Source organism: Meleagris gallopavo, chromosome 5 (genome assembly GCF_000146605.3).
Source record: "Meleagris gallopavo isolate NT-WF06-2002-E0010 breed Aviagen turkey brand Nicholas breeding stock chromosome 5, Turkey_5.1, whole genome shotgun sequence".
NCBI classification, from domain to species: Eukaryota; Metazoa; Chordata; class Aves; order Galliformes; family Phasianidae; genus Meleagris; species Meleagris gallopavo.
In genome coordinates this window covers 21,550,580-21,562,079 of record NC_015015.2, presented here as the reverse complement: position 1 = coordinate 21,562,079, position 11,500 = coordinate 21,550,580, and the positions used below count along the sequence as shown (strand labels likewise).

The window sequence follows — 11,500 nt, the reverse complement described above, 5'->3', positions numbered from 1 at the left end:
TCTCTGGAAGAACTTACATTGGAATGCAATTAAACAAGAGTGTAAAAAAATGCTACTTAACTGAGTAAAAAAGTTTCTGATACCTGAAAGCGATCTGTGAAATAAAGTTACCTTTTAGCTAGAGATAATTATTTTAGCATCTTTACCTCCAGAAACTACCTTACAGGTCTGGCTCCTCCTTTCCGACACAAAAGGCACTGAGAATCTGAATCAGTTTCCTCACTGTTGTGTAATATACTTTTCAAGCTTTAGCTTGTCTGCAGCAAGCCTAAGCATTTAAATGGACAGCAATGACATCTAGTGGCTTGCTAAGAATCTGCCTTAGTATATTTCCAACCCAGTTGTTTATTTTTAGTAATGAGACAACCCACACAGCTCCCAGAATTTTATTGATGTGCTTCTGACTTGATAGGCCAACAGCAAGTGCATCTGAAATTCTCCACGAGTTTTCCCATAATACACATTCACTGCTGTCTCCTATGATTTGCAGCATTTCTCCAGTCACTTGCTTGATGTTGAGGCGAGATAACGGGCACGTTTACTTTAGCTGTGCAGGTAAGGCCTAAATTTCTTCAGCATGAATCTATCTACAGATGTTTATTCACATTAAACAGGGCTTGGGCTCCCATCCACCCTTTTGGTTACTCTCTTCTCTACCTGCATTAAATTAAATGGCAGAGATTATTTACGCAGACAAGAATAAGGCTCAAAAACACGTCATTTGTAACAGCCGGTATATGGTTCATTCACAGTTGAACAAAAATAAATAAATACAAAGGACTTCAAAAACCATAACTGTGCTGAAATTACAAGGAGAAAAGATCAAAAACGCTGTTGTGAAAGCACAGAGGAAGAGATCTTGCAGGCTGGATTTATTGGAGAACAGTAAACAGGTTGCTTCCATCTGCCCTCCCCAAAAAACACCTCATTTTCAGGGAGTGGTACTGCAAAGTTGCCACGAAACACAAGTGAGAATTTATCAAAACTCTTGAAGTACGTGACAATTTAAGGAAAGCTCAGAAGGTATCTTTATACAGCTTCCTACACTACCGACACTAGTCATTTAACCACTGTTGGAGTCTTGCCAGGTGGTAACAATTTCCACAGCCTCAATAGCAAATAACTTAGAAGATTTTCAATTAACAGCGGTGAGGAAGCATTACATTTGTGGTATGTGTATCTACTGCACAAGCCTAGAGCCCTCAGAGAATACAGCATGCTGGCCATTAAAAAATAATGTAGTTTTAGTTTTGTTTACCGAGATGTGTGAATATCTAAGACTGAAATGAGTGGGTTTTTGAGGTACTTTCCCCTACTAACCCATCTCAGGCAGAGACTTGTGAGTTTTAATCCTACAGACCAGATTCCCCTGGAATGGTCTGTAAGCAAAAAATATTTTTTCCTCGTTAGAGAAAACAGAAACATTTACCTAACATTGTAACAAATCTGCTGCACTAATAGTGAAGGAGTGTAGGGATAATACTTTTAACATACTAGGCAAGCATGCTGCAACACCAATAAGTAAGGAGACGGAACAAACATAAAGAATGTCCTAAAGAAAACAAGTAACTTTAAATTACTCTCTCCACAGAATAAGCTGCAACTGATGTTTCTACGAAAAGGCAGAAAAATAGCCACCTCAGGTCTTCCCACTTCAGCTCTGCTTTTTATTACTTAATTTGCACAGTCAAAACACACTCATTGCAGGCTGAAGCTCCCAACAACAAATGCATGGACGGCCTTCTGAAGCTACGAATGGTTATCAAAACTCTTAAGTCAGCTCCTCAAGAAAACCAATCTATATTCCCTTGTAATGAAGCCAAAGAACTAGTTCTACGATCCTACAAATAGGGTAAGGGACTTGCAGATTGAGGCAAGTGCTCAAGACAAGCACAGGCTTGTGAAAGGAGAGCTTTTCAGAGGACAATATTATTGCTTGACTTACAAGAATCATCACTTTTAACTTCGATTAATTCTGCTAATTTTGCAATTCAGCCACAACCAGTAGAACTTCATTAAAACTCTAGTTTCTCCAGTAGTTTCCTCTCCAAGGAACCCAGACTAACTGCTGGAGAATTTTCTTTTTGTTCCCTCGCCCACAATGCAGTGGGCAATTCTGGAAAGAATTTTCCAAATTAAAGCAATAGACAGAAACACCGACTTGCAGCCATTCCCAGAAAGTATCACATGCTGCCAAGAAGGCAGAAGATTGCTGGCTACCCAGCAAGGAAAGAAAATTTTTTACCAGTTAAGAGTTTTCTGTCTTTGAGGTAACCTATGACTACATCTCTATTCCAGTGCTCGAGGACAGCCTGAAGAGGACCAGAGCACAGCAATACAATTGGGCAGTGTTCCTACTTCTCTGGAACACTGGTTTGGGGTGAAGACGAAAACAAGATCCACTATACAAAAGTCATCAAAGTGGAAGTGGGATGAAGGTGTAAAAAGACTAAGAAGCATTATCAGAAAAACCCCCAGAGAAAATTAAAATGCATGGGCTTGATCACAAAGCTTGTGGGAAAGAGAACTGCAGTCAAATGAGTAAACTGTACACTGAGACATCTGCTTGAAAATTATAAACACTCTTATACTACGTTGTGTAGAAACATGTATTTGTGTAGCACAATGTTTACAAAACATATATGCAAGAGCACTTCTCCTTTCATGTTTTCTCAGCATGTGGCTATAGACTCAGCAGAAAAAGGAAACCAAAGGCAATTCTAGCATTGGAAGTGATGAATGCAGACTACACTGTTTAGTGTTCCTCACTGCCTTCAATTTAAGCGTGTCTTCGCCAAAACAGATACAACACAACAGGGAAGAGAAACCAAAGGCTGTCCCCAGTTCCTTCTGGGCAACAAGGCACACCATTAGTTTCACACTGAGAACCTCAAAATTGCAAACAGCAAACATTGCTAAAACAAAAATCCAGTAGATTAGTTCTAATTGCTTTTTGAGTTCTTAGACAGCAATAGCTGTATCTCCACTTTTTTCAAGATTAGTTTACTATAATCCTGATGAGAAGACCCCAATCCTCTTTCCTTAAGAGTTCCACAGAAGCCACTCTGCTCCCATTTTCGGAGATTTTACTTCCACCACAGAAGCTTTATAAGTTGTGAACAAAACCTCTCTGGTATAATGACAGTTGCAGATTTGGAGAACTACAGCCAGCTTTGCATCTCCTCTTCATACTTCTGAGGATCAATAAAAGGTTTGTCAATGGACCGGATCATCAGCTCACCACAGTACACACATTCAGCTGCCACAATATCATCAATGTCAGCTTTGATCTGTTCCCGGCTCTGCTGCCCCTTCCCCAGACTAGCAGTATCTGCATCCTTGGGACGATGGTGGCCCTTGGAAGGCTGACTGGTAGCTGCCAGCTTCTTCTGAAGATCTTCCAGCTTTGCCTGCTTATAGGCAGGAAGGTTTGGAAAAACTGCTTGGAGAAGACAGTCATAATGAAACATGTGACCACAAAGGAAAAGGTAAAATGGGCGGTTTAGAAGAGGAAAATCACAAGCAGCACATTTTTCCTGAGGCTCAACAGAGCCATACTTATTTCTCATTTCCTGGATGTCCTCTCGGATTCTCTTGGCACTCTGTGTGGCTTCCTCCATCTCCCTTTTCAGCTCCTCAATGTGCTTGTTGTAGTCCTCCAAAGAGTTACAGATAGCCTCCTTGAAATGGTCAATAGTGACAAAGTCTGGAAAAAATGGCAGGACATCTTCAATCTTCAGCAGGGCACAGCTAGAGAGGCAGGCCATTGCCTTCTTGACATCCTTCTCTTCCTGAACAACATGGCGAGCAATCTTCAACCAGAGCTTCTTCCGGAGCTCCTCATCATCTTCAGGGAGATCTGCACAGGACTTGGCAAGATCGACATCCACCTAGAAGGTGAACAGACAAGGAAATTGAGTTAAGCTTTCTTCTTTGTTTATCTACCATTCAACGCCTCCATAATAGGAACTATTTACAAAAAAAAAAACCCTATTGCTATTTCATTGCCTAGGCAGCAATACCGGCCTGCTATTTATTTACATGCCATACACCTTCTCTCCACTCATCCAGTATTCCTCCAGCTGGAAGATTTCCTAGCCACCCAGCAGAGAACAAAGCCAGAACTACAATAAGGGTAGATCTACGATATGCTGTCTTTGCTGGCTACACATTTCAATGAAGATATAGCAGTGTCTCTGGAGTGAACTCAAACACCTCCCTAAAGGTCAGCCTAAGCTAACAAAGGCATTCCTCTGATAATTACTACAGCTAGGAATAGGAAGTTAATAGAATCCTGTAGAGTAGCTATGCACACCTTGAATAAATGCACTTTACTTTGTCTTAGAGACTAGGGTTAAGACAGAACATATTCTTTGTACCTCTCATGCCCCTGCTCTCAACTGCAACCTGTTAAAGTCAGTTGTCTACTTAAAACAATTGTGAAAGCTCAGAAGGAAGTTAACAATCTTTCCTCCTATACTTATCTGTACAGCTCCAATATTGAGTGTTCAGTTCTCAATGCTTGGTTGTTCAAGATAACTTGAACTAAGTTCCCATATCTCACAGCATGCATGCATAGACACACGTACCTGTAACGCAAGATCCACAGCTTCCTCATATAATTCCATCACTTTGTAAATATGGACACATGCATGATGGTGCCCATGCTCTGCACATAGGCGCAGTGCATATTTCAGGTCATAGTGGATCCTGTTTGGGTTGGTTCCTGCTTGTTCCAGGTATGACAGCAATGAATCCGGCCGACACAAAGCATAGAGAGACAGCAGGTAGTTGTGAATAGCTTGCTGGGTTTCCTCCAACTGATATACACAGAACTCCATGTATCTAATGGCTTCATTGATCTGCTGAGTACTGGCACTCTGGCTATAGTTAACAAGGGCTGGAATAAGGTTCCTGGCATCCAGTCTGGAGCCCATAGAAATCCAAGCATCAACTACCTTCTTGGGAATATGCTGGATGAGGACTGGAGAGAACTTGTAGAACAGCTTCTCATCTCTGTGCCTGGACAGCACGTTTAGAGCTTCATCGTACTCATCATGCTGGCAGTGGTGAGCTACTACTCGCTCATAGTCCTGCATGATGACTGCAAAATAGACCATGTGCTCTGTGTCCCCATGGCTTGCCAAAAGCTCATAAATAGATGCCCGATTATTAAATAAACAGTCTTTGTTCTTAGGGCTGCTCAGGAAGGTGCGAAACTTCTCCCGGGTATCCAAATAGAGATTCCGCTGTGAGGGATCTCCTTCCAGTATACCTAGCCAGTTCAGATACAGCTCTGTTAGCCACGTGGTCAGCAGAGTGGTCTGTGTCTTCTCAGAATGCTTTAGGTTATTTAACTTCTTAATTAGAAACTCCATCAGGGCCTCTTCTTGCTTGGCTTCAATGAACTTAAGGGCAATTTCCTCAAAATAGTTCTGGGTCAGTGCATAACACTTGGCACTGTCTAGATACCTCTTGTTTTGGAAGCAGTGTTCTGCTTCCTTTGCCAGCACAATATCTAGGCACTCTGGGCGGTCTTTACAATATTCTTTGGCTAAATCAAATTTGTTCATATTCATATACATTTTCCACACGTCTCTAGATTCCCGCTGGACATGATAGCGGAACACGACTTTCTCAGTGTGGATCCAGATCTGCTGGACCGTAGGATCTTTGATCATGCGTGTCAACGTGCCAAACTTCTCCAAGAACAGATCTTGAAAAACAACTTGCTCATTCAGCGTGCACACAGCCATCACCCGATCAGGCAGCAGCAACAGAAAGTGGAACTGGGTGAGCACAATGGATATTGGCTTGTTCACAGCTACATCAATATCAGAAGGATAAACCCAGACCCGTTCATCACTCAAAATTGAATCGGGACGGCTATAATCCAGTGTACCATATAAGACACCATTTCCCATCATCCAGGCAAAGGAGCGTGGGTTGGAGCGCAGTTTTGGCGTATAAAAGGCTATCTCACTGAATCCAAAGCTGGCTGGAAACTCTCTGAAGCTGGGCAAGTGGTCAGCGTGCATAGCAAATATGGAGCCAAAGCCTTGCTGCTCTGTACCTTCAGGCACTTTGCCAACAAACTGGAAAAGTCTCTTTCGAGTGGTTGCTATAATAAAAATTTCCCTTCTATCCCTCGTTCAATCTCCAAGCAGCAGACAGGCGCAGATCCTGATTCCTCCTCCAGAGTGTAGACCTGTCGGAAGTACTGGTCAGGATTAGTGCTGAAGAGGCTTCCCTCGCTGACAGATATTTCAGCTTCATAGATTTGCCCCTGGGCTGTTCCCACCAGGATAGGCCCAGTGTTGGTCTCTGTACCAAGAAATTTGTTCCAGCCCACGCTTTCAATCAAGTGGCCTTTCCAGCGGGAGAGCGCTCGTACTTTCTGAACACTTCTGTTCAGGTAAAGGCATTCACCGGTGTTCAGAGCGATCAGGAGATGAGAACCTGCAAAAAGGAGAGGGGCACAAGGAGAGAACAAATTTACACTGTGCCTAAGCAAGCCAAATTCCTGAGGCTTCCCAGCCTTGCATTAGATAAGCATTAGTATCAACATACTTAATCCAGGAATTTCCCCCCCACTGATGAAAATGTGGGGGATTTCCATAATGGATCAGAACAGTAGTCCATACGTTGTGAACTAGAGTTGCTAATCTCAGATGTTTTAGTTGAAAGGTATTCTTCCAGTTTAGTAACTGTTCTAAGGACAAACATTTCTCAGAGTTCTCTCCTATCCCTGGCAGCTAGTAATACTTACGAGAATCACTTTTCAAGCTTGTGCTTTGTTAGTTTTATCAATCAGTCAAGGTTATAATGAGCTGCAGATGTTTTATGGTTCATTTTAAAAAATTCTTATGTGTACATACATAGCACAAAGCAACAACAAGGAATTCCGTGAGAACCACCTGTCTGCTATATTCACAGAACCCATACGTTCAATTGCCTCTGCTGTCAGCCATCATCCGTAAATATATGCAGCCCACTGTCTCACCTGTGTGGTCCAAAAACATCTTGTAGACTTTGGCTTCATCTTTGCGTCCCAGCTCTACTTGATTAGGTTCATCTGGCTTCCCAAGATCAATCCTGCAAAGACAAAACATGAATACATGCTGCCAATCAAAGTTCATATGAGCTTAATTGCTTATTGTTGTTTTCAACATATTCAGGTTCATGGCTTACCGTTTTTTCTAATTAACAGATCTCTAGCAACTTTATAAAAAAAAAAAGATGAAAACAAGCAATAACTTCAGGTCACCAACAGCATTACCTGAGAAGGGTGTCTTTGCCAAGGCTCATACAGAGCTGGTTAGAGGAGACCACCAAGCTGTTAATTTTCTCTGGAGGAGCAAAATCAATCCTTTGCTTGTTAAATATTGGTGTTTCCTTCTCCAGTCGTGCATTCACATATCCTGGAGGGAAAAAAAAAACAACCATGAGTACTTAAACAAGACCAAAGAAACAAAACCAAAAAAATCCCATGACAACTCACACCAGACTCTAGCCTAGAAAGACAGTGTGACCATTGCCTTCTCTGGCTTTTACTGTAAAGGGAGTTTTGCTCCATGGAACATCAAGACTGAGAGCAGCCCTCACACAGATGTGTAACTGGAAAGTAGTAATACACTCTACTGTCTTGTCACAGAACTGAAAGCTTATCACAAAGTATTCCAGCCCTGGCATAAACAGCTTGCTGAGTCAAAACATATTCAGACTGTTTACTTTTTCAAACCAAATCCTACAATACAGCCAGGTTAACCTGGTTTTCCAGAGGATCTGAGGACCATATCCAAACTCTAAGAAATCCCTGATGAAGTTAAGTTCAGAGTTGAGGGTTGAAGTTCGCTCAGACATGGCTACTTTGCAGGATACACGCTGCATTTTCAGTCTAATGAAGCAAAACTTCCAAGTCAATGAACTGAAATTAGGAATACAACCAGCAGGAGAGAACCTGTGCAAACGACTAAGAATTCAGTTAGTCAGCTGAGTCCCAACCAGCTTGGGAAATGTGACATCTAGAGTGAGGCACATTAGGGAGTTACTTAAGAGTTCCTAAGGAGTTACTTCCCCTAGCTGGGAAAGGCAGAGATAGGTGGTCTGACCTGAAAAAACTGACATACTTGTGGAGAAATGCGTTAAGTTATTTAATAACAACTCCAAAACATATTGTTTAAAAAAAAAAATTCTTATGGTCTTCAGTGCAGATGGGCAAGACTGGCTCCTCTGGCTACAACAAAGGCAAAGGCTTAGCTATAGGAATAGCAGGTAATAAACAGAATGTTTAAAGACAGGTGAACTGTAACGACAAAGGGGTACAGAGAAGTAGTACAACAGATTTAATTTTCATTGAAGAAAATAGACCTCTGAACCCAAAAATATGGGACTTGTTCTTTTTCAGAAATAGATGACATGGCCGTGCAAATGCCCTTTATCAGCCTCCTACGATGAAGTGAAACACAACAAAGAATCTCAGATATGGCAGTGAAGTGTAAAATATGAAGGCGTTCATATAAAACTGAAGCCAAGTGATGATAATCATCACAGAATTCTGGAACATCTGTACATTCACAAACAGATCTTATCACAAAGTTGCATCCATATCTGTCTCTTGAGACAAGTTTTCCCACTGACTGCATTTCCCATATGCACGAAGTCTTACATAACCCTCCAACAAAGAAAGCAGCACAGGATCTGTTTGACCACACTACCTCAAGCTAGAAAGCCAGACAGACTTGATATATTGAGGTTAACTGTTCTGCTTTGCTTCACGAGCAAGTGAAGGATTTCTAAAGCAAGCAGATCCATGCAGCAGTTAGTTTGAACAGGAAGATTAAAAGAAAAGGAAAAAAAGATAAATAGAGCTATGGCAAGTTAAAGCCATTCACGGCCAAATTAGCTACCCAGCAAGATGTAAGCTGAGAAAATAAACCTGAATTTAAGGAACTCAAGGGGAATTCTCAAGGGAACTTTCAGGGGAAATGGACTTCCCTCATTCCGAAGAGCACAGGCCCAATAAACTCAAAGACATTTCTCTAAAGCATTTCCAATATCTATGGCCTCACCGAGATTATCCTGAAAAACTCTAATTTCAGCTTTGTTGAAAAGGCTAGCATAGTGGTGGAAAGCCACCTGCTAGTATCATGATTCCTTTGATTGGAATGGCTTCTCCTCATCTCAGCCTCAATACCAGGCCAGCTGTGGGATCATTAAAGGCTTCTTGTTTTAAAAGCAAGACACATACACAAGAAGAAAACAACCACAATCCAAGTAGGCAGCCTTTTGCTCAGCACAGATTTTCCTACACATCGATCCTTGCTTAAACATCATTCAATTAGACAAACGTGCATTCCTCTATTTTCAGCCAAACAAAAGTAAAACATATGTTCTTTAATTCACATTAAGGAGCTGCAATGTCATGGCTTAAACTTGTCATTATGAACGCACTGATTTTAAGGCTGTACCCATTACATGGATAACAACCACAGCATCATCACCAACACAGTAATTTTAACTACTGTCCATAACAGGACAAGGACACACTTCTCCAGCTTACAATTCTCTATATAGAGGAAATATCTGTTGTGTAACATACATTCCATACAGAAGGTTCCCTTCCTCCATCCTGACCCCAATGTCCCTTCTGTGTTCAGGTGAAATTCTACTGCAATATTTCCCATCCTGACTTCTGGGAAAGCTTGCACTTTTCCTAAGAGTTTTGAATCTGTTCAAAGATTTATGTTCACCAACTTCAGTCATATCTATCAGATCAAAATAGTTCTTTCCACACTGGAACTGGACTACCTAAAGTTTACACCACAGGCTATACTTGAGGTCTGCAACAGAACGTGCAGCTTTGAGAAACAATAGCTGTTTCCAAGTACTGGGAGCAACTAATTGAAACAAGGGAATAAGTTTTAAGTTCTCCCAAGATTTCTAACCTAACCTTAAAGAATGCTTTGAGAAGTTAACTATTTATATACACTTCTTCCAAAGTCAATTAACATAAACTTCAGCTTGCCCACAACTTCTACCAGTCCATGTTTTGTTCCAAATCAGCACAGTAGTCTGATTTAAGAATGACCAATATCCCTATTGGACTGCACCTTTGCAATTTAGCCGTCTCCAAAACTTCCTTTGCCAAAATCATTTGTCAGCAAGCAGGCAGATTTCTCAATTGTGAGACAGTCATGAGAGTATTGCAGCAGTCAAGAAGAAAAGCTGAGTCTTTGTAAATGTATTTTCTGTTGGCAGCTTGTCCCAGCACTGCTTTGCTTAACTCCTTTTGGGGACAGTCATTCTTTATGTAATATCACAGAGCAAACTAACGTAACGCATGTTAAAACAAACAGGAGGAACAAACCTACTTCAGCATGTAGACTCAAAGTAATTCTATCTGCACAGTTATTCTCTACAGTATAAAGAGCATGGCAATTTATCAATTCTCAACACATATACAAACCTTACAACCCAGCTTCCCCAAAGGCTAACAGCGAGCTCACTGCATGAGGAAAAAGCTTAAAAGAATATGCCTGCGTTTGTAAACATATACCTCTCATATGCCAGCGCTGCACGGCATTATGGCAACTATTGCCATAATGACAATACCAGGTAGACCAAAATCCCATCACAGTCAACATTTCTCACTTAGTACTCAGTGGCATTGCAAGGTGGCACCTGATGGAGAACTGTTACTGAACCTAATGAGCTCACCTCAAATCTATCAAGAAAAATACCTGCTTGCTTTTTTGTATATGAAAGAAATAACCCATTGGTGACCACATCTTTTTTGGGTGTACACCTTCTCGAAGAGCATACAGCCAGAATATTGTGGCTGTAACAGCAAGATTCCTTGATGAGGACCAAAATGAAAGCCAAATGATCCCTGACAGCTACCACAGCCTTGAACTGAGCAGTGCTGAGGAGTGGTCATGATTCATGACTACAAAGGCATGGCACCCCACGCACACGTGTTTTTACCACACACTGTTTCCTGGCACACGTGGGTAAGGCCTTACCAAGCCCTCCCACAGCCAAGCAGCCCCTAAGTTTGCTGAGACCACACGTATCACCTAGAGCTTCATCAGAAAGCCAGCATCCCCTGTGCTGAAACATTTCATACAGCAAATGACAGAAGGGCAGCCGAATGCTGCAGCACGAAGTTAGCAACGTACCTGAAAGCACAATCACTGAAAGCACTCCCACAGCCTGCCATGCCCCACTCCCTGCCCCAGCTTGCCACCTCGCCTCCCCTCTCCCAGCCGTAGCACCCCGCCCAGCACACGGTGGGAGCAGGCCTCTGGCCCCCCACTCCTCAGCCGGGACTGGGGCCTGCCCGTCACCCGGGGAGGAGCCTAGGGGCGCTGCCAGCGCTCACCGGAGTGCGGGATGCCTACGCTGGCGCGGCTCTGCTGCACGGAGGCGGAACGATACAGGGAGTCCTCGTACTCGTCCAGAATGGAAGCCATGGCGCCCAGCCGCTCCCGGCACCCGA

General features: G+C 42.4%; 1 protein-coding gene across 1 annotated transcript; it reads right to left on the bottom strand.

The window, feature by feature from the left end:
• Positions 1-370: 370 nt before the first annotated feature.
• On the bottom strand, positions 371-11,494 carry VPS18 (VPS18 core subunit of CORVET and HOPS complexes). The gene is given in 6 exon segments (XM_003206428.3): positions 371-3,890; positions 4,590-6,133; positions 6,136-6,459; positions 7,004-7,095; positions 7,280-7,421; positions 11,384-11,494. Coding segments are annotated over 6 exon segments (2,922 nt in total). The 5' UTR covers positions 11,475-11,494; the 3' UTR covers positions 371-3,161.
• Between the last annotated feature and the right edge of the window lie 6 nt (positions 11,495-11,500).